This window comes from Xenopus laevis, chromosome 5L (assembly GCF_017654675.1).
Source record: "Xenopus laevis strain J_2021 chromosome 5L, Xenopus_laevis_v10.1, whole genome shotgun sequence".
In the NCBI taxonomy this organism is placed as follows: Eukaryota; Metazoa; Chordata; class Amphibia; order Anura; family Pipidae; genus Xenopus; species Xenopus laevis.
This window is the reverse complement of record NC_054379.1, coordinates 93,605,549-93,633,523: the sequence shown is the minus strand read 5'-3', so window position 1 is coordinate 93,633,523 and position 27,975 is coordinate 93,605,549. Positions and strand designations below refer to the sequence as shown.

The 27,975-nt window shown below is 37.0% G+C and overlaps 1 protein-coding gene across 4 annotated transcripts; it reads right to left on the bottom strand.

Moving 5' to 3' along the window:
• Window positions 1–41: 41 nt before the first annotated feature.
• ddx43.L (DEAD-box helicase 43 L homeolog) lies at window positions 42–27,862 on the bottom strand. 4 transcript variants are annotated; one of them, XM_018240604.2, is made up of 17 exons: window positions 27,373–27,862; window positions 21,874–21,929; window positions 19,933–20,038; window positions 19,121–19,255; window positions 17,614–17,695; window positions 15,988–16,141; window positions 15,796–15,914; window positions 13,877–13,987; window positions 12,259–12,400; window positions 11,629–11,729; window positions 11,017–11,104; window positions 8,838–8,965; window positions 8,045–8,154; window positions 5,218–5,356; window positions 4,966–5,053; window positions 3,905–4,054; window positions 844–978 (listed from the first exon to the last, which is right to left on the bottom strand). In XM_018240604.2, the coding sequence occupies exons 1-16, from the start codon at window positions 27,692–27,694 to the stop codon at window positions 3,941–3,943; spliced, it is 1,995 nt and encodes a 664-aa protein (XP_018096093.1). In that variant the 5' UTR covers window positions 27,695–27,862; the 3' UTR covers window positions 844–978; window positions 3,905–3,940. The 4 variants fall into 4 exon arrangements, with proteins under 4 accessions (XP_041419036.1, XP_018096093.1, XP_018096092.1 ...); XM_018240603.2 differs by having other exon boundaries at window positions 848–978; window positions 3,934–4,054; XM_041563102.1 differs by lacking the exon at window positions 3,905–4,054 and having other exon boundaries at window positions 42–978.
• Between the last annotated feature and the right edge of the window lie 113 nt (window positions 27,863–27,975).

The following is a 27,975-nucleotide window of genomic DNA, read 5'->3' as shown; positions in this document are numbered from 1 at the left end:
GTTATATATATTCCCCCCAAAAAAAGAGCTTTATAACCGGGTTCTGATACATAACTTTTAATAGGCAACGTGCAAGAACAATTCTGACTCTTACAGATAAAATTCCTGTAACATTTTACTCTATGCAGCATGATGACAATTACAGAAAGTAACAATATTGCAAATTAAAGTTAACTGAGTGGTAACACAAATAAAAAAACATCTTAAGCTGCAAAGTCAATTTCACTTTGAAACTTCAACTCAGTTATTTATAACTGTAGTTTAAAATAACTAAGGGGGGGTATCAACTTTTATGTAAGACTGTATTATGAAGAAATCTTTAGGTCTATAAGTGTTTTATACTACAATACAATGCAGTTGACATTCAGACATTTTAGCACCATGGCTTAATAATGGCAATGACACACCCCACAAATACAGAAATATTTTTGAAACACTTTGCTGAGTGTTTACATTAGTAGCTAAAGGTTATAACACACACTGCATTTTGATCACTTATACTTACAATATATAGTGACAAGCAGAACACCACTACTATTCACATAAATAAGAATAGACTGTTTCCAAAAGCTAGCAGCAGGTGCCAGTCTACCCCAAGTCAAATGGGAAGCAGTCTGGTAAGGCTATTAGATATTTTATCACTGCCACAAGTAGCATCAAACTGTGTGTATTCCACAGCACCATACCTATACACGCGGGTCTGAGATTTTGATGCAAACTGCATGCTTCTGTAGGAGAGAAGGAACTGCCAACATTTGTCTTACACCAAGCAATTGTGATATCTGAAATAACTAATGAACTAGTTTCATTGGATTCATTCTGAACAGCATTATTTTGGAACATCAGAAACAAATGTAAACTGTTTTAAATTTGCTGTCACAAAACACCTTCTCCCAAGAATGCTGCCAGGATTTAGGATTGTCAGATAATAGTAAGAATCGGTACAGCACCTTCAAACATTCATGTCATCATGCAACACTGAAAAAAAGAAAGAAACTGTTAGAGAGTGATATACTTCACCCAAACTTTCTAAAATAAAAGGAGAAGTTAACGACATGGACAATGAATAATGGTTTTTCAAATGTTATGCTATTTATTGTAGCTTCCTGATTCAGTCTCTTGTAGGATTATTATTTAATATTTATGCTACACAGCACTTTACATAGTTACATAGTTAAAGGTCCATCAAGTTCAACCCCTCCAAATGAAAACCCAGCATCCATACACACCCCCCTCCATACTTTCACTTAAATTATTTATATAGTGAATAAAGTATCCCGTCTTGTAAAAATATAAGGATATTATAATTTACAGAGGAGTTTCATGACCATATAAAAACACGAGGCCGAAGGTAACATCTAATATCCTCATATTTTGCAACTAGGGGTACTTTATTTATTATAATACACAAGTTTCAGAGAGTCATGTGACAGAAATTACATCAGAACTCACCGTTTATAACCGATTACATCAAAACTCACCATTAATAAGGATATCATTTACAAGATAATCATGGCTTTTGTGTATTATAATATTATAAATAAATATGAATGTATCTATACTAACTATAGAATTTAGTATCACAATAGCCTTTGATATTATCTCTATCCAAGAAATCATCCAAGCTACTTAAATGACTGTTTCTATCAATGTTTTTATTCAACCAGGTCATGGTATACAGAATGTAATAGTGGCAAGTCTAAAAGCAACTGGACACGACGAATATGTTTCACCACTTATAAAAATAGCTTTTTGTTTGATATGGGGAATAATCTGAAATTTTTAAAACCTAAAGACGGTGGTTCCCAAACTAGGGGGCCCAGTTGCTGAGGCAGCTGAAATGCCAATTTACTCTTATTAATATTCGCAAAAGCATCTCAAAGTTAATTTCGGGCAAATTTCTAGTGAAATTGTATCTGAAATATTCTTGGAATGACAGCTAACCCTGTAATCTGGTTATGAATCAAGAGGCAATGCTGACCAAATCTTGGACCTCAAATGTGGACTTGAATTTAAAGTCAATAACCAATGTTTTTCAAACTGCCTTTCCCACTCAGTTAAGCGAACATATCAGGACAAACAGTCTATCTATATCAACAAGAAAAGGGAAATGCACATATTTTAGACTGAAGAGACGTAAGGTTTGAAAGTGGAGTAAAAGAGACCATTTATGTCACAAACTGGGACAACCATTTCTAAACAGAGGAAGGATCCTCCATCACAATGAATCGATCACACTTTCCCAACTCTCTCAGTTTTAGCTTACACCTACAGTACCTGAATAATTTCAATGGAACCACTGAGATTGGATGGTGCGGACTCCCAAAAGGATTTAAAAATAACATTCAGTTGAGGGTCTGGCCACACGAGCAGATTCGGGGAGATTAGTCGCGATAACAGCAAATCTCCTCTTCTTCGGGGCGACAATCTCCACAAACTGCCTTCCCCCTGAATATCGCCTGGGGCAAGACACATGCGGTGCTTCGTTTTCAGAAGTCGCCTCATGAGGAAACTTGGGGGCGACTTTGGAAAACAAAACGCTATGTGTGCCTTCCCCCGGGCGATTTTCATTTTAGCCGGCAGAGGGCAGGAGGAAGGCAGTTCGGGGAGATTGTCGATGGGGCAACTTATCTCACCGAATCTGCTCGTGTGGCCTGACCCTGAACAGAAGAAGCCGCTTATATGGGAGGTAAAATTATTTCAAGATAACTGAGAAAGTCCAGTTGCTTTAGACTTATCACCCCCTTTACTAGATAATGTATCCAGGTGCAACAGTACAAAGAAACACTAAAGCAGGTATAATTGTTTGAGTTAAATGAAATAATGTGTGAAACAGCTGGATAATCTAAGCTGTATATGTTAAAATGACATGGAATGTGGCCTAGCTATGGGTTTCAACTTTCCAGTGGTACCACATGTCCTAGTGGTGAATTTCATTACAGCCATATGGCTGAAGACTTTGCTATGCTAAGGTCAGTGGTATGGAGTGAGCACCATGCACATGACAGACAGCTTTAAGCATTACTTCACTAGTCTCTTCCTCATTCATTTGCATGCTAGTAATCATTTTGGCAACATACATGATTAATGTTATGCAAATAAAGGAGAACAGCCAGGACATGTACAGTAGTACATACAAGCTGTCATGTGTGTGATTCTCACTCTATACATCCGTGTAGCGGGGGTAAGAGCATTTGTAATGAATAATAAACTTACTTTGATTAGTAATATCTTATCATTTTGTGAATTTTTTTTCTTTTAAAAAGTTCTACAAATACTAAAATTTTCTGTGTAGCATATAAAGCTGCAATGCAAACTTCTATTTAGAGCTTTCGAAGATATGGTCACCAATCGCCTGCATCCTACGGCTGGACACAGGAGCCATGTGCATTACTAGTGTTACCTAGCAAGCAAATACAATAGTGTCCGATTGGAGCTTCATTTGGGAATGAGGTCAATGTGAAATGAGAGGTACCTAAAGCTGCTGCAGATGATTTGCATCTCAGGGACAAAAAGGATGACTGAAAGCAAATAGTTTGTGGATTTAGTATTTTCCCTGAATTTACCTGTTTTGACGTGGAACCGTGGGAAACATAAAATTGAGGTTCTACTGTATTTGTAAATGGAATAGCTACTGAAAACAGCTTATATGACAGCTTAATTGTAGGAACATTTACAAATAACTTCAAAACCATTCAAAATGTTTAATCAGTTTCTTAGAATTACATTATCATACATTGTGCAAACAAAATATCGTGGGTGGGCCCCTTCTACAATATTTATATTGAATTATGCTCAATATTTTTAACCTCACAAAATAAATGAATAATACTTTATCAGGAAGCAGTAGTCTGGCACAGATATACTTCTGGAAACAATGTGCTTTATAAACAAATGGATAAATCTTTTCTTTAGAAAGATTGATATTCATACTCTGAAATCAAAAGTTTTCTCGCCAACGTCCCCTGCGGGGTATTAGGTCTCTTTCGCTATCCTTCTTTATCTTAAATTGCCGGTATCTTTCAGCCATATCAAACAGCTCCCCTGGAACTTCCTATGATTAAAATGTAGATACATTAGAGTGTGTGTTTGTATATATGTCTGTATATATATTTAAAATTAATCGTCTGTGAGTAAACTTAAAGCAGAAGCATACCCAAAAGTTAAAATAGTGTCAGTGAACAGGATGAGATAACAAAATTACAGACAAATGTAACTAATATCTGTAGTGAGAACAGTTTTTAAACGGTACAAAATGATACTTTACACAGGATTACAAATAATATATAATACTCTACTGATTTCATAGCATCAGAATAGATGATTGAATTACTGCTAATGCCAAGCTGGTTTGATCAGCCTCTATGAGGAGGCAAGTGGTTAACTTGATAATGACAAGCTTAAAGGGCATATTTACATTTTGCTAAAACAGTCAATACTTTTTTTTTTAACATGTATAACTGATGAAAAACATTAAGGCACTTGGGCAGAAAACAGTTACAAAAATTAGAGTTGTTTAAATAGGACAAATTAAAATGGGGTCAAACAGGACACCAGCAGGGCATAGAGCTGGAAATAGCCATTTTTAATAATTAATAAAGTGTTGATGGTTTTGAAAGTAAGGTTTCCACATTTGGAGAGAATAAGGGTGTGCAGGTAGCTACTTCTATTTCTACTATGATACTCTCTAAAGCTATGTATTCAGAGCTCAACACTCGTTCACTATAGAAAACCTGGATACTGTGGCTGATTAAAGTTTGTGTGGATAAAGCAACTTGATCTTGGTTATACTTTCACTCTAACATCGACTAAACTGCTAAGGAGTAATAGTAAATGAGCCCTGGAAGCTTTTTATTCATGTTGACCTCAATGTGCTCCTTGCCCCTCAATAATCATAAACACACATAGCTAGAAACAACATTTTTAGGCAAATCTTTGCCAAATGTATTTTACTGAAAATCTTACTTGATTAGCACGCTCCAAGATACCGATTAATTCACCTGCAACCTTCCAATCATTCCTGGTTACCAGAGTTATTGATTCCCCTGTGCGGCTGAAAGGCAATTTGCTTATATTGTAAAAATATCAATATTAAGACATTGAGATAAATATGGCTTTTTCACTTACAAGTGACAAACATTGCTGACTGTGGAAAGCACTGCTGAGCACAAAGAAAATAAACCCAAAAAGGAAAAAAAGCCTTAATTTCTATCTTACCCTGCTCTTCCTGTGCGTCCAACTCTGTGAACATACTCCTCTATGTTTCGAGGGAAATCAAAATTTAAAACATGTGTAATGTCCTGAACATCAAGTCCTCGTGAGGCCAGATCTGTAGCTATTAGTATGCGAACTTTCCCTGAAAAGTAGAAAACAAAGGCTTTTATACTTGAAAGGGATGATATGGCAAAAAAAAAAAATGAATCTGCACTGAACAAGGTTTTCTACCCTGAACAGCTTTGCAATATGTATATACAATACTGTACGGATATACTAGTATGGGCTGCATACAAGTGCAGTGAATAAATGTTATCACCAAGCCTATTTCTGATCTAAATACTGGTGGAATGGGAAACAAAATAGCCAGTGTATAAAACACATTTAATATTACAAGATTACATTGTATACATTCCTGATATAACTTCATTGCTGACTCTGGACCAACTACATACTGAACAAATCTATGCTAAGGAAGGCAAGCGCCCCATGACTAAAGTTGTAATCCACATGTTCAAGTTCCCAACTTCAGGAGTTTTCAAGGTATGGGGCCCATATTTTATCAGATTTGTCAACACAATTGTGTACATATTAACCAGGGCCAATCAATCCAATCCTGCCAAATCCATTTCAAATACAAACAACTTTTTGACATAGAATACAACCTAATGAGTGATCTTGTCTTGCAAAATTTGTAAAACCTTGTAATATTTTGTTGACCAACCGCAAGAAGCAAACTTCAGAGAAGCAGGTTATAGGGAAGGTAAGATTCTCAGCCACATAATGAACTAGCCCAACCCAGTAATCTCATTTTTGGGCAACTTCAGATCACATATAGAAAAGATGTTCCCTAGACTACTCAGCACAGGCATAGATCTTCAGGATTCTTGCTCATGAATTTATGAGGTAATTTTACGACCGCAATTTATTAAAAGTCATCTTGATCAGAGCTGGGGACAGGTCCCGTAAGGCTCCGTACAACCTGAAAAAGTTGACCTTGTTGGGAATCCAGTAACATAAAATTAAATTAACAAGAGCAGCATAGTAGTTTCAGAGATGTATATTGTGCTCCAAAGGTATTGAACGCCATACTTTCTGCAGGCAGCATACAGGCTGCTGGTTTGCCATCTTTTCATTACACTACACTCAGATTCTTATGTTCCCATTTTTCTGCCTAGTGCACAGAAACAAGCAACAGGGGATATATATGTTCATATTCTCCCTTAACTATTAGGCCTCTCTTATAAAACCCAAACCAAGCATTAACCAATTAACTATTATAACATTTGGTGAAATGCTGTATTCTCTGTCCCTCATTGAAGTCTAGTTTTTATCGTATGCTTTCTTGGAGCCAAGAATATATATCTGACTGCAGCTGGTTTCTCAGCCAACCCTGGCCACTGCCTCCTTTTCAATTCCATTTTGTTTCCCAAGTCGTGCCCTCTTTTACAGGTTTTTACCAGATCAGTTTCATATAGTTAATGCCCTGTCTCTGCTAGTTCCTCCAGGTCATTGATAAACAAGTTGAAAAGCAAAGGACCAAGTACTGGGTCCTGTGGTACTTCACTGACAACACTGGTCCAATTAGAATTTGTTCCATTTACCACCACTCTTTAATCTATAATTTAGCCAGTTCTCTATCCAGGTACAAATACTATGTCCCAGGCCAACATTCCATAATTTAACCAGTAACCTTCTGTGTGGTACTTTATCAAAAGCTTTAGCAACGCTAAGTAGATCACATCCACTGCCATCCCGGAGTCGAGGTTCCTGCTCACCTCCTTATAAAAGGCAATTAAATTAGGACAAAATCTATGACACATAAAACCATGCTGGCACAAACTCATATTATTGTGATTTGCAATTAACTCAAGTATCGTATCCCTTAAAAGCCCTTTGAAAAGCTTTTCCTACCACAGACATCAGACTAACATGCCTATAGTTTTGAATAGCGCCACCACATTAGCAATTCGCAAATCTCTCGGCACTATGCCAGACCTCAATGAATCCTGAAAAGTCAAGTAAAGAGGTTTGACAATCACAGCGCTATTCTCTGTTCTCATGCACCAATTGACCCCCCCTCTGATATTAAGGATCCCACCCACTTTTTTTACTATTTAGATGTTTTAAAAAAAATAACTTTGGATTCTTTTTACTCCTCACTGCAATACCCTTTTTCCAATTTTAGCTTTTTTGCACAATTTAATGGCTTCCTTGTACCTGATAAACGTTTCAGCTGTCCCAGCTAACTTGAATGCCTCTTTTCTTACCCACCTCAACACCTTGCTTTCAAGGGGAATATACGGACATGTTTATTTATGAAGAAACATTTTTCTACTGTGTTAAACCCTGTGAAAAGCTTTTCCCAGTTAATTTGTTGCAGAGATACCCTTATACTGATGAAATTTGTATTTTGTGTTTTAGTTTCTCCCTTATAGTTATTTCTGCTACATAATCTCAAAGGAAACCATGTTATGATCACTATTCCCTAAATGCTCAAATTGTAAAGGTAAGTTTGATATTATGTTATTACAAGGTACAAAGGAGTCATTTCTAGTAAGTTCTTGAACAAGCTGACTTGGCAACCCTATTACCCCACTCAGTTTCTGAACAATGTATGTGTTATTCATTATGGCAGCTCAAGGAATACTATGAGTTATGTGATTGGGTAATATTAAATTGTAATGCTTAAAAAGAGACTGACTTGGCTTACAAAATATATTCTGTGAAAGTAATTGTGTATATGCTCCAGAACATCCTAAAATATAATAAGAAAAAAAAGAGGACAAGCTTTTTTATGTAAGATCAACATAGTTCTCTAAACATTCACCCTTTTTGAAGTCATCTAGTGCTTGCTCTCGATCACATTGCTCTCTGTTGCCATGCAGAGACTGAACTGGAATTCCTTGCAGGCTGAAGTCACTTGATAAGTCATCTGCACTAAAACAAAACATGAATTTAAGGGCAAAGGCAAATGGGGAGATGTGGTAGGAGGTTTTATAAGATAAAAAACAATATAGGCAAAGAAGGTGCACTGCTATGGGGAAGAGAAGCGGGCACATTGTTTGGCAGTAACCTTGTGATTTTATGTTGACTTGCAGGACTGTGTGGATAAACACAATTGGGAAAAATAAATGTCACCATTCTAAATAATATTTTTTAAAAAATTTTTACATTAGTTTATACAGCGTTGGGATTGCATTTTTAAATGCTAGATGTAAACAGTGTATGTATTTTTCAATGTGCATTCATCCAATGCTGATCATTACATCTACTGCAATAGGTAATGTGTTGATGAGATATAAAGGTTTCAGTAGAAGCATATATAACCTAAAAAATGTAAATTCTGACTGACAGAATCTAACATATGGATAGGTTCTATTATCCAGAAAGAGTGGGGGCCTTTGGGGTATGGGCTAAAATGCCTTAACCCCCAAAGCATGCCTTTTTCTTCCCTGAACTAGTCAGCAGCAGCTACAAAGCATCGGGGTAAAAACAAATTATTATTTAACCAATAAACTGTGAGAATTAGCAATATTGGTTTTTGGAGCATTTTGCATTTCTGGACAATAGATCCCTTATCAAAGAAATACTTTATTAATCACAATATCAGTTATACATACACCAACTTTTTCCCAACAAATACAAGGACTTTATCTTGAGGTTTTAAAGAGTCAATGAAGTGCAATACAAAAGCTCTTTTTTCTTCTTCTGGAATAACCAATACTTGCTGTGTTACTGTGTTTACAGCCTGAAAAACATTCAAATACATATGGATCAACTAAAGCTATGAACAAACAATACCGGTATTCTGGATTCACTATTCAATATTACTACAGGCATTCCGATTTTAATTCTGAATAGTTAAATAGTTTTGTTTTAAGCTGATCTTGGAGAGGTGAATCCAAAATTAGCACCACATATAAGTACAGTAAATAGAACTATTGCAATGTCAGTGATTTAAAGTAATGGTGAGCCCTGCACAAAGCTACTACCCCCCACTACCCTGAAATTTATGGAAATATCCTATTACAGGTATGGGAGCCGTGATCAGGAAACCCGTTATCCAAAAAGCTCTGAATTATGGAAAGGCCATCTCCTATAGACTACTTTTATACAAATAATGCAAATTTTTAAAATGATTTCCCTTTTCTCTGTAATAATGAGACAGTACCTTGTACTTGATCCAAACTAAGATATAATTAATCCTTATTGGAAGCAAAACCAGCATATTGGGTTTATTTAATGATTTTCTAGTAGCCTTAAGGTATGAAGATCCAAATTACAGAATGTTCCGTTATCCAGAAAACCACAGGTCCCAAGCATTCTGTTCTATACCTGTATATGCATCTGAACTATATAATGAAACTTCTCACAAGGCATTTGTAATGTAAAACTGGGAAACCAAAACATATGGACAAGTGATATCAACTCTGTATAACAAGTAAATGGTCTTTCTTCCCATTCTGCTTGTTTCCATCTACCTCCTGTTCTTCCCTGATCTCCCAACCCCTGCTTTTTTCTATTTTGCTATTCTGTCCTACACTACCGTTGCTCCACTTTTTTTTATTATATCTCCAAGTTGTTTTTCGTTGGCTTCCCAAATTTCTTTACTCCATTACTCTTCTATATGCCATTATTTTATTTTGCTCACCTTTACATTATTTTATTTTGCTCCCTTTCTTTCTGTTTCTGGCAATTCAGCCTGACTTATTTTTATTATTTTTCTGGTTTTGGTTCATAACCGTAGGGGTAGCTTGCTAAGACCGACAGTGAATATTCACAGGCCTGAAATCTTTCCCAGTCCTCTGCTAAAAGCATGAATGTAATAAATGAAGGTTCTCAGTCTTACTTAGTCCAGCAAGTCCACTGTTCCTTAATATTAAAGGGAACTGTCATGGGAAAAAATGTTGTTTTTTTTCCAAAACACATCAGTTAATAGTGCTGCTCCAGCGGAATTCTGCACTGAAAATGGATTTTTTTTTATATTTAATTTTGAAATCTGACATGGGGCTAGACATATTGTCAATTTCCCAGCTGCCCCAAGTCATGTGACTTGTGCTCTGATAAACTTCAGTCACTCTTTAATGCTGTACTGCAAGTTGGCGTGATATCACCCCCCCCCAGCAGCCGAACAAGAGAACAATGGGAAAGTAATGATATAGCAGCTCCCTAACAGAAGATAACAGCTGCCTGGTAGAGCTAAGAACAGCCCTCTATAGAAAAAGCTAGGTCTCACTGCATCAGTTGCACTGAGTAGGAGAAACAACAGCCTGCCAGAAAGCAGTTCCATCCTAAAGTCCTGGCTCTTTTTGAAAGCATATGACTAGGCAAAATGACCTGAGATGGCTGCCTACATACCAATATTACAACTAAAAAAAATACACTTGCTGGTTCAGGAATTACATTTTATATTGTAGAGTGAAGTATTTGCAGTGTAAACAGTGTAATTTAGAAAAAACTAACAAAAAAAAACCATAATAAAAATAATGACAGAATCCCATTAAACATTCATTGTTCCTTGCTGTTTAGCTTTTTTCCGCCCACCAATGCATCACTTGTCTAGGCTTTGTGAATATTTGAAAACACTGCATTATGTGATGAAGATTTGAATATAGAGTTTATGTTTGTAACGGAGTGTGATTTCAGAACAGCTACCAACACTCCTAAATACCTGTATTAACTTTAGCCAGCCAGCATATTGAGATTAATTTAGTAATTAGATGTAATCTGTTGTTTCCAATAAAATAATTAACAGAAAAATGACACCCCCTTTTTTTTTAAAGATGTTTAGAAACTCACAGCTAAGTCGAGCGTTCCAACATAAACCATCATAGGATCATTTAAATATGATTTAGCAAGACGGCGTACTCCATCGGGCCATGTGGCACTAAAAGCAAAGTAAACAAAGAACAAGACAAAATTGCACAGTTATTGTATCTTCAGCATCAATTAAACCGCCATTTTAGGACACTGACACGGATTTATCAGTATTTAGCCAAAGAACTATATATTGTTAGATGCCTGCGAATGTCAACAGCGCACTTGCCCTTCTGGCTATAAAATAGTTGCAAAGTCTAATAAAGCTAATACTACTATTTTCATCTTTAAAAAAGTTGTATAGTAGTTGTTAATAAAATACAGTTTTCCCAGATGTAGTAACCCATAGCAATCAAATACCAGGTAGCATTTACTGGCGATTGCATCAACAAACTGACTGCCTGTATTCTTCCTAGGGCCAAACTATTGGATCAGCCTGATATCCCCATCTCAATATGGAAATATCGGGGTGAGAGAGATTGAATTAAACTGAACCTGTGAACACATGGATTTATTCTCTGGCAGTCTTGAAACTCTATGTGCAATTTTATAACAAGTTTATAAAATGCTGCACAGCACAAAGTATGAGCTTACCTTGTCATTACAGTATGTCTATCAGGTCGAATATCAATTAATATCTTCATTATTTGTGGTTCAAAACCCATATCCAACATTCGATCTGCTTCATCCAAAACCTATGATCAATATCAAATATAAACTAATCTCAGCATCAATCAGTGCCATGTAACATAGTGATCCTATCAAACTAAATAAAATAAATTGTCAGTATTCTAGTTATTACAGATGAAATAGGTAAAGTATAGGCCCATGGCACAGTGAATAATAATGGGCATGTCAGCGGTTAAAAATAACCACTCACAAACCCTCCCGGGAGGAATGAGAATTTCTACCCATTTTTATTTTTCTAGTTAAGATGTAGCTTAAATCAAACTACAGCAAACAGAAAATGAAAGAAATGCTTAGTTCATATGGGTAACTATACAGATGCTGCCAGCCAAATATTTAGTATTGGCCCCATAAAATCTGTGTCAAAAATGTTGAATATCACTACTGAGAAAATGAAATACCTTAGAGAAGAGGGTTTTCATGTATGTTGTTACAAGAAACAAAAAACTCAAATCTTTCTGAACTCAAGCCAATTTCACCAAAACTAATTTGTTGAGAGGATTTACAAATTTTTAAAGCTGTTTCAGCTATACTTACCAAATAGGTTATGCTTCTTAGATTTACAAAATTATTCATTTGCAAATCATTTAGTCTCCCAGGAGTAGCAATGACAATATCCACACCTTTTGTAACCTTATTTATTTGGCTATTACGATCTCCACCACCGTAGATGCAAATACTAAAAAAAATGAGGGGGAGATATAACTGTGAAAGCAGAACATTCCAAAATTATTACATAGTACAGGTATCAGATCCATTAACTGGAAACAAGTTATCTAGAAAGCTCCGAATTATGGAACTGCCATCTCCCATAGACTCCATTTTATCCAAATAATCTGAATTTTTAAAAGCGATTTACTTTTTTGCTGTGCTTTTAAAATAGTACCTTGTACTTGATCCAAACTAATATATTATTAATCTTTATTGGGAGCAAAACCAACCTATTGGATTTATTAAATGTTCACAATTAGCTGTATTACATAAGGCTTATTTGGTGATACTAGTGGATCACTTTTACACTGTTTTCTAGGTCCTATTTATGTTAAATAAAAAAGAAAAAACCGACACTATATGGCCAAATGTATGCGGACACATGACTGTGTGAAATTGAATTCTGAAACCAAGGTTATTTCTATAACATTTGCACTGCATTTAATGCTTAGATTTTGGATTTGTTGGTCAAATTTGTTTCCATTTACCAAAGAGCATTAGTGAAGTTGGGAATGTATTGTAGTGGGGGCTGTTCTCCAATTCATCCGAGTCGGAGTAAGGGATCTATCCAGGCCAGTCAAATTCTCACCTTAAACTCTGAAAATAATTCTGTATGGACCTCATCAAGTCAGACATTTTAGTCATTTGGGGTGCATCACAAATCTGCACCCAAATTGTTTACCCAAATTGTTTTTTTAATTTTTGTTCTCCTTTAATATCAGTAGATCTATATATTAAAAATGAGGGCATCCCTTGAAAAAAAACAATACACTTTTCTTCTTAGGGAACTGCATATTGGCCAGTTAGAAGCATTTTATTGCCTTAGCATTTTGCAGTTTGTGGATTACAGAATGCATCACAATCTCCTGTTCAATGCACCAGTTATACTGGCAAATATATTAGTTTTAAGAAAGTTTTTATTTTTTAGCAAGCAATAAAAAAAACAAAGTTACACAACTCTTAGTGCAGTGTGGATCCAATGGTCACATTACCCGTTTGCAATCAAGAAAGGAACAGGTTGCCTCCACCTGGAGGATTCCTCTTTATCATGTATGTGTTAGGCAGGATGTATTTTAACACAATGTGAAATGTGAGTTTAAATATATGTGTGTGTATACGTTTATTTTTATTTAATTATCCTTGAAGCAATGTTCCTTGTAAGGTGTGCATTCATACACAAATTTTGATGCCATTGCACACAACAAATTGTGGTGCGCACAAAGAATTTCGTGTGAAACACAACATTTTGTATTAATTCTAACCTGAGCACTCAGTATTTAAAAACTGCGCAATAAATATCTTTTTGCACACATAACAGAGAGGGAATTAGACGGAACGTTGCCTTGGAAAACTCCCAAACTCCATTTGTATCTACCTAAATAATTTAACAACCATTTTACTGAATGTATATATTTTACAGAGAATCTCGTTTTTCAAGCTTTACCTTTCAAATCCTTTATATTTGTACTTTGAGCACTCAGCCTTAACTTGAAGTGCCAATTCACGAGTTGGAGCAAGAACCAACATGCCAGGCCCATCTCGTTGCTCTCTGGGACTACAAGGCAAAGAAATGTTTAAAATTAGAGGGGTAAAAGGGGTTGTTCACCTTCCAAACACTTTTTTCAGTTCAGTTGTTTTTAGATTGTTCCCCAGAAATAAAGACTTTTTTCAATTACTTTCCATTATTTATTTTTTTCCAAAATCTAAGTTTAAAGTTGAATGTTCCTGTCTCTGGTGTTTGTCTGGCAGCTCAGTAATTCAGGTGCAGACTCTAAATTGTGACAATTTTGCAACATTTAGTTGATACATTTCTCAGCAGCATCTCTGGAGTATTAGCAAATATTGTATCAATTCTAACAGCTGCCTATAATGAAACCCAGAGATTCTGCTCAGCAGGGACAGAGATAAGAAATGTATCCATTTAGAACAGTTTACAGGGTCGGCGACCCCCACCCCGAGCTGCTTTAGACGGTGGAAAATGACACTTTACACTTCAATATTAGAAAAACGGTGACACAGAAAATAGAAAGTAATTGGAAAAAGTTATTATTTCTGGTGATCTATCTGAAAACAACTAGTTGTTTGAAGGTGAACAATCCCTTTAAATTAAGTGATGCCATACAAAGTATTCTACAGAGCTCTTCAAAAGTTGAGGCCACATCCATTTAGATGATATAGACAATGACATTCATCAAATCTACCATTGGTCACATTTTATTGTTGCTTCAAACCATTTAATATTGTATTTTACATCATTCCCGGGTCACGTAGCAAGATGGTCTACATCTCACACAGGAAGGGCAAAAATACAAACATTTCTAAGAAAAATTAAGAGGACTCTAGCTCCAACCTTTGCCGTATGGAACACATGTGGCAGGGTCTCATATTGTAATAGCTGCTAGATATATAGTGGCTAGAAACTGGAAAGGCTGACATACTCCACAAATACAAGAGGTTTTAGATAAGAGTTAACATACAAGCAAGTATGGAGGGCCTTTTACCAAAGATTTATGGGGAATCCAAAAACATATGGCATTGTTGATTGAGTAAATATGAAAATGAATCCACTAAACCATAATTTGTTGAATCAAACCCTATGTATGGTGATATTACTGATATGTGTGATCTCACTTATTGTTTATATTTATCAGGAGTTAGGCTGTTTAATAGTTATGTTTATAAGCGCTACGCAACTACCTACATTTTTCATACTGTTAAAACAATATATGTATAAGGGTGTCCATGTTGCCTCTACAATCTGCTCATGTCTATAGTAAGCTAGCTTAAAAGGCCTCTGTCATCATAATACAATTAGCAATTTGATGGTATAATTATGAACATAGCCTTAATACAAACTTCTCAACAAATGATCCTTTCAAAAGTGCATGCATTTTATATGTACCATGACAATGTGCTACAGATGGAAACTGCACTGGAAATTAAGGGATGAGTAACTGACACAAGTAATCTAAACAATTTGCTCTAAGCCTTTTAAAATGTTATTTTTCGTATTGTTAGCCACAAACCATGCAACAGATTGACTTAATTTTATCATTAATATCAGCTTGTTACTTTAGACCCTCTACTATTTAAACATTTGGCTGGTAGCTTCAGTCAGTGATCAGAGCAAGTTGAATATCAAAATTGCCACTTTGTTTCAGGGGACCCAAAAAAAAAAAGTAAAAAAGCATATCCTAGTCATATCTTGAGCACAAAATCATCAGGAAGTTTCCCTTTCTTTATTTAACACAACATACATCCTAAATGAGTTACACGGATTTATGAGCAAATATAACAATGTCCCTCTCCACTGTTTTAACTAGCAAGACGTGGACCCAGAAAGATTTACTGATGCCTTCTTACATTGGTTGCAAATCCAAATGAATGAATCCTGGAAGTAAATATGCCAATGTTTTTCCAGTGCCAGTCTGGGCAATTCCAATAAGATCAAATCCCTGCAGTATAATTGGCCATGCCTGTGACTAAAATTAAAAACCAGTAAGTGAACACAAATAATGGTCAATACAAATAATGCCCATATTAAGATGTTTATACCTGTATTGGGGTGGGCCTCTCAAATCCAGCTTTCTTTAATGCAGACATGACTTCGGGGAAAGGGAGAAATGCATCTTCAAAATGAGGAACGGGATTAGGAATAGGTCTTCTCTCTTCTTTTAAGTCATCGCAAATAATATTATTGTTTTCTTGTCTATGCGAATAATCAAATATATTTATTCTCTATAACCACAATACATGCAAAAATGTAATACACCGTTCTTGCAGACTTTTCCTTCCACACGGACTTTTATATATTATATTATTTAAACCTATCATATGACATGAAAAGGATTGCAAATAAGTCATAGGTCAACAAATTTCAGGAGAAACACTGGGTATCCAAGAACATAATCTACAGACCAAGTCCCCACCAAAATACAAGGATAGGAACACACATGGTATTTTCTCTGAAAATGCCAATGTTGGGCCTTTCACACGGTCATTAGCATGGCCTGTCAGTGCACACAGGGGGCATATTTCTGCACAAAAATATGCAGATTTCAACTTGAGCCCCCCCCACTCTCCTATGGGGGTGTACTGACAGGTGGATGTGTGACTGTCAGAGCATTCTAATGACAGGGTGGAGGATAGCCGCTCACTGGCATATTTACTCTGGCTAAGAAAATGCTTTATGTGTCAGTAGTTTAATGTGAACCACTGCAGTTCCAAGGCTACAAAGAACTACATTGAAACCTCAATTTTACATCCCCTAATTTTAAGTTTTTCCTCTTTTTACATTGTTGTTTTGTGGTCCCACTTATATATTATGCATAATACATTTCCCTGATTTTTCTGGATTTTACACTATTTTTTTCTGGTCCCCTGAAAAACATAAAATGGGGGTTCTACTGTATTTTCATCTCTATAGAATTCCATTTTGGTTTTCAAAATGTACCTGCATGCTAATCTTTGGTTTTGTTACAGGAAGGAGCATATGAGTAAAAGATTTTACCATCTCAGTGTCTTGTCTAATTAGCTTGGCACATAAGCATGTCCTTGGTTGGTGCGTAAGCATGATGCCTTATAGGAACCAGGGCAATGTCGGACTGGCCCAGCGTGATACCAGGAAAAGTCCCGGTGGGCCAAGGTGTCAGTGGGCCCTCATGCTGCTAAATATTTGGCCTATTTCATGGTCATTCCCTATTTTTATGAGAACAAAGTGGCTAAATAGATGGAATAACAGGTTATAGTATTATAGTATGTAAAGAAAAGAGACTAGGAGAATAGAGGTTGAGTGAGGAGAGGAAGAATAATAGAACTAAGAGTAGGCCCCTGGTCTAAGAATAATTGGTGGGCCCCTAGTCAAAGGTTTTTTGGATGGGCCCCTGTTGTCTCAGTCCAACACTGAACCAGGGACAATTACAAATTATGAGTTTTCAGATGGTTTGTTGTTCGTGCAGGTTTCAAAATTCCATCTACTGATACACCATGTTGGCCAAAGCAGGGCAGAGAAGGAGGTTCATGACAGACAATCTGAATAGTGGCCGTGATGTGCATTGCACCATACATAATATACACGTGCAATGTTCAGGGGTATGGTTTCCCTAACATATTCTGCAGAACCATTAATTCAACTGACTGTTCTTGCATGAATTTCCACTCCTCGATCTCAAGTGCTATTACCTCCACTTTTCAACTTCATCATGAGACATTGTGGCAACCTCGGGTGATTCTTTGTAGAAAGCTTTTGCAATTGGAGACACATCTTAAAAGGTATAGAAAGAAAAAGTCCAAATCAGGCATATCTATCTACAAACAATATTAATAAATACATAGATAGCAGACATCCTTATAAAGTACCTATCAAGTCAAATAAAACAGACATGCCAGTGAGTAATTTTAATGTTACTAATAATCTGTGAACCCAACAAAATTATTTCAAAATACATATTTTATTTTACATTCACGTTTAATAAAAAAACAGGGGATGGAATAAATGCAAAAACAGTAAATGCATTCATGACAATTATGAACCTTGATCCTAAATCTCCAAAATGGTTGCCTGCATGTGAGGCAATTGCCTCATCACCAAATCAGCAATCATATTTCTATTGGCCACTCAATGAAAAGAAGAAAATTATGTGCATAGGAACCCAATGGCTCTGTGCATACTAAAGCAAATTTAACACACCAAAATGGAAATTAGCAAAGGGTGAAGCCTGGCCATACATTAAAAGATCCTCTCATTTCCCACCTTGAAGCCTAGAGCCAAAAGATCGGATCAGAATGAGGGGGATACATGCTATGACCCAGTCGGCTCGTCTATTAATCCAGTATGATTAGATATCTGCCCGATTTTCAGCCATTGTTCAGATAGACCTGTCAGATTGATCCATACACAGGCAGATAAGCTGGCGACGAGCCAAACTGGCAACTAAAATCTGCCTTTGTATGGCCACCTTAAGTTGTATGACAATATTAAGGATTTAGAAATCAGTGATGTCAAGAAAGCAAACTACGGTACTAAATCCTGAATACTTCCCTTCTGGAAGATGCGGAAAGTTATGGTTTACTAAGGATAAGGAACGCCAGCTCTCTCCATGCAATCAGAAAAGAAGAGAGAACCTGCACATGAAGTATTTTTAGAGGTGTATAATGCAATGGCAAATTCTAGTTGTAGACATAAAGACATTATAAGACATATGAAGGGTGTCAGATGTAGCAAGCCCTTCCCAAAGGACAGGGCCCCCCCCCTTCACAAACTGAACATTGCGCCTTTGAATGATGCTCAAGGTATGGGGCGTGAGTGTGTTAACCGAACGTGCCTCCCCCAACCTGCCCTTCACCAATACAGCACTGACAAATGCTTTCAGTGGTGTATTAGGGAAGGGAGTTACAGGTCTCTGCACTCCCTATCCAACCTGAGTTTATTGCTCTTTTAATTTGGACACAAAAGACATCACCTGGCAAGATTAGGTAACAATGGGTGGTACAAGAAGCTGTATTTACAGATATACTTAGGTACACACACAAAATATATGCCTATGATGAATAAATAAGCAGACCTTTCCTTTCCTTGGTAAACACAACTAATGTTTTCACTCCTTTCATATTCCATCTTCCTTAGTAATCAAATTGAAAATGTTCAAGTATATCTATAGAACTGACATGAATCTCAAAAAATACCAACCTGCCCACTTCATGGCTTCATATTTCGATTTATTTTCACGAAGCGATGCCCAGTTAATAGATGGTTTCTCCTGGAAACTTACTGCAGCACTCAAATCTGCAGAACCAGAAGACCGAAAATTTTTGAAACCAGGACCTAGAAGTATGAAACGATTCATATAAGAGCAGTTACCATATTTTTTTATACTATGTTAGGTGCTTAAAGAGACAATATCTACAGTATCTATTGGCAGCTCAGATGTGTGATCTACATCCAAGTCATCCCCTAAGGGACATTTTAATCTAAATGTGAGATTAGAAGGCACCACAGAAAATTAAATGAGGACTTTCCCCTTACCCACTTACTATTCATTCCTATGGAATTTCTAGAAGCATGTTTATCAATGGGTGAAAGTTAGAGTTCACTGTTTGATAAATATGCTTCTAAAAATCCCATAGGAATGAATTGAAAGTGGGTAAGGGGAAAGTTCTCATCTAATTTTATTATTTACCCAGAACGCACCTCCTCTCCACTAACATTACAAATGGGCAGGGTTGGATATTGGCGTGAGTGAGATCACCAGCGTCAGGGTCTTGCTTTAAATTTGGCCCTAACCCATCTGACCTTCGCTTTGACCACCCCCCACTGCTAATCTTACAAAAACATTTTCAGCTGTCTCTCAGGATAGTGAACCAGTAACTACATTTTCCAAGGATTAATTCAAACTACATAAAAATAAGAGTAGACATTTCTAAATTACATTTATATACTAAAACTGTAAATAAAGTGATATTTATAAGGCACACAAAAAAACACCCTTAGCATCACCATACCTCTCTCAGATTGTTCAGCAATATCATCAATTAACTCTTTGGCTTTCTGTTGCTGCTCGCTGTTTCCATAGAGTTTAACCTCAGAGTCATAATCTAATTTCTCAATCTAAACAAAAATATTTTGAATTAAAAAAAAAAATCTCTATAGATGAATTACAAATATGGAAGCCTGTTATCTAGAAATCTCCGAATTATGGGAGCCATTGAGTCCCATAGTAAGCAAATAATCCTATTTTTAAAAAAATATTTCTCTTTTTTAACACTTTTCATCCCTGGCAAGTGCTAATGTGCAAATTGTACAAAAGCTGTACAAGAATCAATTTTTTATGCTCCTTAACGGCTAGCTGATCACCAGAAGGTAAAGAAAATGCACGTTATCATTTATACAACTTAAAATCACTTCTCTCCATTTCATTTATTGTATGTCATGAATTGTATTTTGTATCACTTTGAAATGTAAATTACTATTGGAAAATACTACACTATATACTCTATATATACAGAATCTTTTCAAAACACTTGTAAACAAAACCCTCACGTGAGGACCGCCTACTGTTTTTTCATTGGTGGGCGGGTTAGGCAGATGAGACATCCGCTGGCCGTGAGGGTTTTCTTTACAAGTGATTTGAGCAGATTCTGGGGGAATACACGGACAGGTACGGTAACGGCTTTGATAGCATCAAACCGGTAAAAAAAAATAATGCTTTAAAATTAGAAATAACCTTATAATAATTCCCCAAAGCCTAGGAAAGATTATAGATTTTGACCATAGATCCCCTTTAAGCCGAGCAATACATTTCCAGTTAGACAGGCAGTTGATAAACTGGCGACTCATTCTGGAGGTGCCGAACTAGCAGCTTATATTGGCATGTGCATTATCATCTTTATTACACATTATCAAAAATTAATGTCTATCTATAGCTAGTAAGATATAATCTATATCCAGTGAGAGATTAGTTAAAGGGATACTGTCATGGGAATTTTTTTTTTATTCAAAATGAATCAGTTAATAGTGCTGCTCCAGCAGAATTCTGCACTGAAATCCATTTCTCAAAAGAGCAAACAGATTTTTTTATATTCAGTTTTGAAATCTGACATGGGGCTAGACATATTGTCAATTTCCCAGCTGCCCCAAGTCATGTGACTTGTGCTCTGATAAACTTCAATCTCTTTACTGCTGTACTGCAAGTTGGAGTGATATCACCCCTCCCTTTTTCCCCCCAGCAGCCAAACAAAAGAACAATGGGAAGGTAACCAGATAGCAGCTCCCTAACACAAGATAACAGCTGCCTGGCAGATCTAAGAACAGCACTCAATAGGAAAAACCCATGTCCCTCTGAGACACATTCAGTTACATTGAGAAGGAAAAACAGCAGCCTGCCAAAAAGCATTTCTCTCCTAAAGTGCAGGCACAAGTCACATGACCAGGGGCAGCTGGGAAATTGACAAAATGTCTAGCCCCATGTCAGATTTCAAAATTGAATATAAAAAATTTGTTTGCTCTTTTGATGAATGTATTTCAGTGCAGAATTCTGCTGGTGTAGCACTTTTAACTGATTCATTTTGAAAAAAAAAAATGTTTTCCCATGACAGTATCCCTTTAAGAAACAATGCATCGAGTAACTGCTACATTTTTTTTATTTTAATAAATTTCTACTTGTCTTATAAAGTTTATGTACAGAGAACTATTTAATACATCAGTTATGGAACTGCCATAAAGGATCACATCATAAACAAAATAAAATAGTAAACTACTGTAACACATATTTTAGTTTCTCAAGTTCTCAAAATATGATTTAGAGCTTCTTTTAACATTCAGATAGCATAATAGTCCCAGTTGGATTTTGTAGCTCTTGTATGTATATTAGATATAGAAATATTGCACATATTTAGCCACCATATATTCTGCAGGTCACTTGTTCATTACTATAAGCCACAAACCTTTATCCTGCAGCCAGAAAGTTCTTCGAGCTCCCTTATTTTTGATCCTCCACGCCCTGCCAAGTGAACATAAACAGATTAATTCAGTGGATAAAACCACAACAAAAATATTCATCAAATCCCTCACCAAAAACGTATTATAGCTGAAATTTTAGCTCCCAGCCAGACAAACCAAAAGGCACATGCTTTTTTTTGTCAACCCATAAATACAGAATAAAACAAGTAAAACATCATTAAAAGGTGTTGGATTCAATATTTGGAGCACTAAATGAGACTCATTTAAAATCACTGGGGCATGTCACATGTCAAGCACACCAAAGTTTAAAAAAACAAACAAACCAAAAGTGGCTTTTTCTACATGCACAGTACAGAAATCTTAAAGGGATTGCATTGAAATAATTCACTCTACCATATAAAATTTTATTCAGGACCAACAAGTATATATTTTTTTAGTTGTAATATTGGTGTGTAAGCAGCCATCTAAGGTCATTTTGCCTGACCATGTGCTTTCAGAAAGAGCCAGCACTTCAGGATGGAACTGCTTTCAGCCAGGCTATTGTTTCTCCAATTCAATGTAACTGAAGGAGTCGCAGTGAGACGTGGATTTTTACTATTGAGTGCAGGTCTCATATGTACCAAGGAGCTGTTATCTGGTTACCTTCCCACTGTTCTGTGGTTAGGCTGCTGGATGGAAAAGGAATGGGGGTGATATCACTCCAACTTGCAGTGCAGCAGTAAAGAGTGACTGAAGTTTACTAGAGCATGACTGGGGGCACCTGGGAAACTGACAACATGACTAGCCGTGTGTCAGATTTAAAAATTAAATATAAAAACTGCTTTCATTGCAGAATTCTGCTGGACCAGCACAATTCATTTAAAAAAAACAACATAAAAACGTGTTTTCCCATGACAAAATCCCTTTAAAATAGGTTTTAGACTGCACATGCACTCACCCAGGTGAGTCAAGCGATATCTGTAATTGGTATGGTCTCTCAGTCTGGACATCTTATCAGACAATACTAAAATTGATTTTCCATTCATTAAGCTTACTGGGAACCGTAGCAGGGTTATTTTCTAGGGGTTGGACTATATAAACTAGCATAGGTTCAGTGGCATGTGTGTGGAGAGGTGCTACGTCTATGTCAGTCGAAAGGTTTGTGGTGTGGTCTGGTCTGGCTGCCTTTGAGTGATATTGCTGTTTGTTTTTGCCAATTTACTTATTTTTTTTCATTTCATTATTTATTTTACAAAGAAAGAAAAAAACAAACAAACCATCACTTACATGACAAAAAGGTACATTTAGCTACTTGTGACCAATGACAGTTACCAACAGAGTGGAAAATATCCAGTGACAAGAGTTCCGACAGTTTAATTAAAAGGGTCAATCTGGTAGAGACAACTGGCAGTTAACATCCAACCAAGGGGACCATATTCCCCCCCATTTCCCAGAAGTACCCTGAGCATTATATGTTCGATTGATCAAATGCAGCATTTACTAGGTCAAACCATCAATGAAGTGTATAGGTAGACTGTGACTCATCCATTTCATAATGACCAGTTTGTTTGTATGAAACATTGTGGATCTTAGCAACAATCTTTGTAGCGGTGCATTTGTTTAATGTTACTGCAGCCTTTGTGCTCATCTTCTGACTTTGTGAGTGATGGAAATATTTGCTGGTATGTGTCACAATGCCACCTTACAAAGTCACATATTGCTGATCAAGTGGCTTAGTTTGGAGGAATACAGTGCTACATGTGCAGGTAGTGCTTTATAAATGCAAATATATATATATACACATACAAGTGCAACTTTGTATTTCCCCATTTTCTAAACTATCCTGACTGTGTCAAGGGGGAATTTTAGTATCCTATGGGTGGCTTCTGTAAGGACCAGAACCTATAAGTTTACTGGGATTACATTAAGTAAATTAATTTCTAAGAGGCACATTTATCAGGGTGGCGCATAGATGAATTTGAGATCTTAAAGGGCCAGAGTATGATAAATCTCGAATTAAAAAAACAAATAAACTGCCTAGTCGAATTTGAGTTTTCACCATAAAAAAATTTGACTTTTCAATTCGACCCTTGATAAATCTGCCCCTAAGTGTCCAGCTGCATTTCCACATCTGTCTTTCCAGCCTCATGAGTAAACATTGGGCGACTTGGAGATGCAAAGGTATTACCACCAGCAATTGCTGCCGTTGGAGAAGCATTTTCAGGAGAATTGTTGCCAACAATAACAACAATTTTCCAGAAAATTAAGCAGTGTGGGCAACAAACAACGTGGGCAACTATTACCCTTACATGTCTCAGCAAAATGTGACGAGAAAAAGAATCTTATGTCGCAGAGTACACCCACCAGGAGGCAGCAACGGTCTATCAGTTGAGCACAATTAGCCACGCGACAGCACAGCATGTTAAAAGCAGCGTAATATTGCTGTAAATGTGCTCAAGCATCAATTGGTCCCCGTGACCAGGGTTGAACTGGGCAGGGGGGACACAGGGAAAAACCCTGGTGGGCCCCGGCTCTCATGGCCAACCCTCTCCAGCCCTGGTGGTGGCAAAAGGTATGTGCATGTGTGTGAACGAGAGCTAAAGGGGGGTTGCAGCTGCGATCCCTGAGGGGGCTTTGCAGCAGGGGGGCTCTGAGAGAGCCCCCCAGTCTGACCCTGCCAGTGACCACCATTTATTTGAAGTTTCTTACTACAACGGTAATATGAATGTTATTATTTGTGAAATAAAGAGGTTTAAAATACTAACCAGATGTATATTTTGACATGGTTCTGCCTGTAAATGGTCAATTCCAATTAGTCTGCCCCTTATACAGTCCTGCACAAATCACTTATTGCTTTAGGTTGTGTATATGATAGAAAGAGAGTCTTGTACATGCCCCCATAGTGTAACATTAACACTGCAATGCTTAACCCTGTTATTAACACAGTAAATATTGTATCTCAAAGTAAAACGGAAGCCCGTGCCTATATCCTTTCAGTACATGAAGAAAAAGTTACTTTAAACACATTTCCCTGATTTTACATTTTCCTGGATTTTAGATAATTTTTTTCCTGGTCCATTGAAAAATGTAAAATGGGGATTCTACTGTATACTGAACTTACAGCACCAGCCTTAAGATTTAGAATCTCTATAACAGTAATAATTCTTTGCTTTGGTTTTTGAATTCTGATGCAAATTGCATGGATTTCTGAGCTGCCATGTAATGTGAATCTGTAATAGTTACCAATCTGACTTGTATTGTAACTTATAATTGTGTATAATACACAAAAGCCATGAATATCTTGTAAATTATAAACAGTGAGTTCTGATGTCATCAGTTATAAACGGTGAGTTCTGATGTCATTTCTGTCACATGACATACTGAAACTTATGTATTATAATAAATAAAGTACCCCCAGTTGCAAAATATGAGGATATTAGAAGTTACCTCGGAGTTCCATGAAACTCCTCAGTAACTTATAATATCCTTATATTTTACAAGAGGGGGTACTTTATTCACTATATATTATATCCCTAAGCTCAGGTAACTGACAGCAACACAAAACCTGTGCAGAAAATCAGCAGAAAAGACGCAACAAGACTGTTGGATGGGAACACTACACTCTGCGTCTTTATCAGACAAGATAAAATCTAATGGTGTCCGACAGATTTTCTTATTCCATTGAATGTAGACTGTAGATGCAGAACAAAATACACCATCTGATCCAACTTTACTAGCTAAAGGGGGATCAGATTTTATATGATTCTACAAGTCTCCCAGGGAGTTCTACCTTTACATTGTGATGTAGAGAGTGATATTCTAAGACAATTTGCAATTGTTTTTTTATTTTGCCTGTTTATTTAGCAACTCTCCCGTTTGCAATCTGTTGCCAGGGGCCAAATTACCCTAGCAACCATGTATTGATTTAAATGAGAGACAAGAATATTAATAGGAGAGAGTCTAAATGGAAAGACAGGTACTAAAGAGTAGCAATAACTATAAATTTGTATTTTGGTGGAGTTTAAAATTTAAAAGCTGGAAAGAGTCAGAAGGCAAGTCATTCAAATCTATAAACAATGAAGACCAATTAATAAGTTGCTTAGAATTATTCATATATAACACACTAAAAGTTAACTTAAAGGTGAACCTCCCCTTTAATGTGATCAGTGCATCCCTGCAAAAAGTATTTATTAGATATGTCTCTGAATTTTCAAGTAATTTGGTTACCCAATTTTAAGGTCCTTTATAAAGAAAAGATCCAGTGTAGATCTAAAAGTTCACAGGCTAACTGTATAAGTAATTAAGGCTACACCTAGATTTTTACCTTGCAAAATGTGATAATGCATAATTAATACACTCAAGTTATTTATGCACGCAACTCTTAAATATCAATCTTGATGTTATATGTGTGTACTTTACATTTCAAAAACGGAAAATAAAGAATATATATAAAAAAAAAAAAGTTCAGAGACTTCATTTTGGGGTTAAATATTAAAATACTTTTACCCTTGGGGATACTTATTTATTTCTCCGGGGGGGACCGACAAAATGCTGAATGGCAAATCTCAGTTATGCAACCTTGTGCTATAGACTGGCGATTTTATGTAGCCCTCAACATTGCATGTTTTTGGAAATTCCACAAAGGAGGGACAGTTTGTGGCCTGTTAAGACGGACTGATCCACTTGAAGGACAGGGAAGATCTATTTCCCATTGGTGTTGGTACAGTTGGCATTTTGCTGCTGGGTGATAAGGCCATGTAAAGGAGCAACCGAGCAGATAAGGGTCAGGCCACACGAGCAGATTTGGGGAAATTAGTCGCATCCAGCAACAAATCGCCTTTTCTTCGGGGCAACAATCTCCCCAAACTGCCTTCCCCCTGCCCTCCGCTGACTAAAATGAAAATCGGCCCGAATCTGCTTGTGTGGACTGGCCCTAAAGGTATGGGATCCGTTATTTGGAAACCTGTTATCCAGAAAGCTCCAAATTATGGAATGCCCGTCTCTCATAGACTCCATTTTATCCAAATTTTTAAAAATGACTTCCTTTATCCTGTGTAATAAAACAGTACCTTGAACCAAACTAAGATATAATTAATCCTTATTGGTAGCAATACCAGCCTATTGGGTTTATTTAATGTTTACATGATTTTCTAGTAGACTTAAGGTATGAAGATCCAAATTACAGAAAGATCCGTTATCCGGAAAACCCCAGGTTCCAAGCATTCTGGATAACAGGTCCCATACCTGTGCTGAATTTTAAAACATCCCTGGTCAGAAACTCATATTTTTAGAAAGGAGAGACACAAGATCTTTGAAACACATCTATGCAGTTGGTCAGGGGTATTTCCAAATGCATCAAATTCCAGGCAATGTCCCCAGACAATTAAGACCCTATGGAAATGTTGGGATGCAGCAGAGACACACTCTCCTACGTACTTTGAGTGTCCGTGAATAAATGACACGTTAACTGGGCACAGATCTAAATCATCTTCTCTGGCCCTCACCTATCACTTGCCCAATGACCGAGCTGTCCAGGCGGAAACACAGGGGAGAACTCTGATCCCGAGCGCCCTCCCTCCGCCTAAACTCGCGTGTACTTGCTCCAGGGGCTCCTGATCCGCGGGACCGGGGTAAACCCCTCCAAGATCCTTCCTCCTCACGGCTTCTCCCACCATAGTCCTCCTCATGCCACCCGCGAAATTCTGACTGCGCTTTTCTGCGCGGCTCCTCCCTCGAATAGTGCTGGGAAGGAGGCACCCATGGGGCGCTGTACCGAGCAGTAACCTGGCTACAACTACTGTCGCTCTCCTCTTCCCAGTCCGACATCCTTCGCAGCTGCTACTGCGCCTTACCACAAACCCTTTCCCGCGTTACTACTCGGGAACTGTTTGCGCGTTGCCTATTGGCTAGTATGTCCCCGCCTACCACGTGCACGAGGGCGTGTAGGTAAATATTAATCATTTTCTTGTGTACTTGATAACGAGTCATTTACATTAACTTACGTTTATTACCATACAGATTATATTAGCAAATAGCTGCACATGTAACAACACAGAAATGATAGTATAATCCAGCCGCAGCAAAACAAGCGCTGAAGCTATTATTTG

Coding starts and splice junctions, on each gene's coding strand:
- ddx43.L (XM_018240604.2), bottom strand. CDS start 27,694: ATGTCGGACTGGGAAGAGGAGAGCGACAGTAGTTGTAGCCAGGTTACT. Junction 12,401..13,876: donor AAATATAAAGGATTTGAAAG/GTAAAGCTTGAA, acceptor CATTTTTTTTAG/TATTTGCATCTACGGTGGTG. Junction 5,054..5,217: donor GGACGCACAGGAAGAGCAGG/GTAAGATAGAAA, acceptor ATTGCCTTTCAG/CCGCACAGGGGAATCAATAA.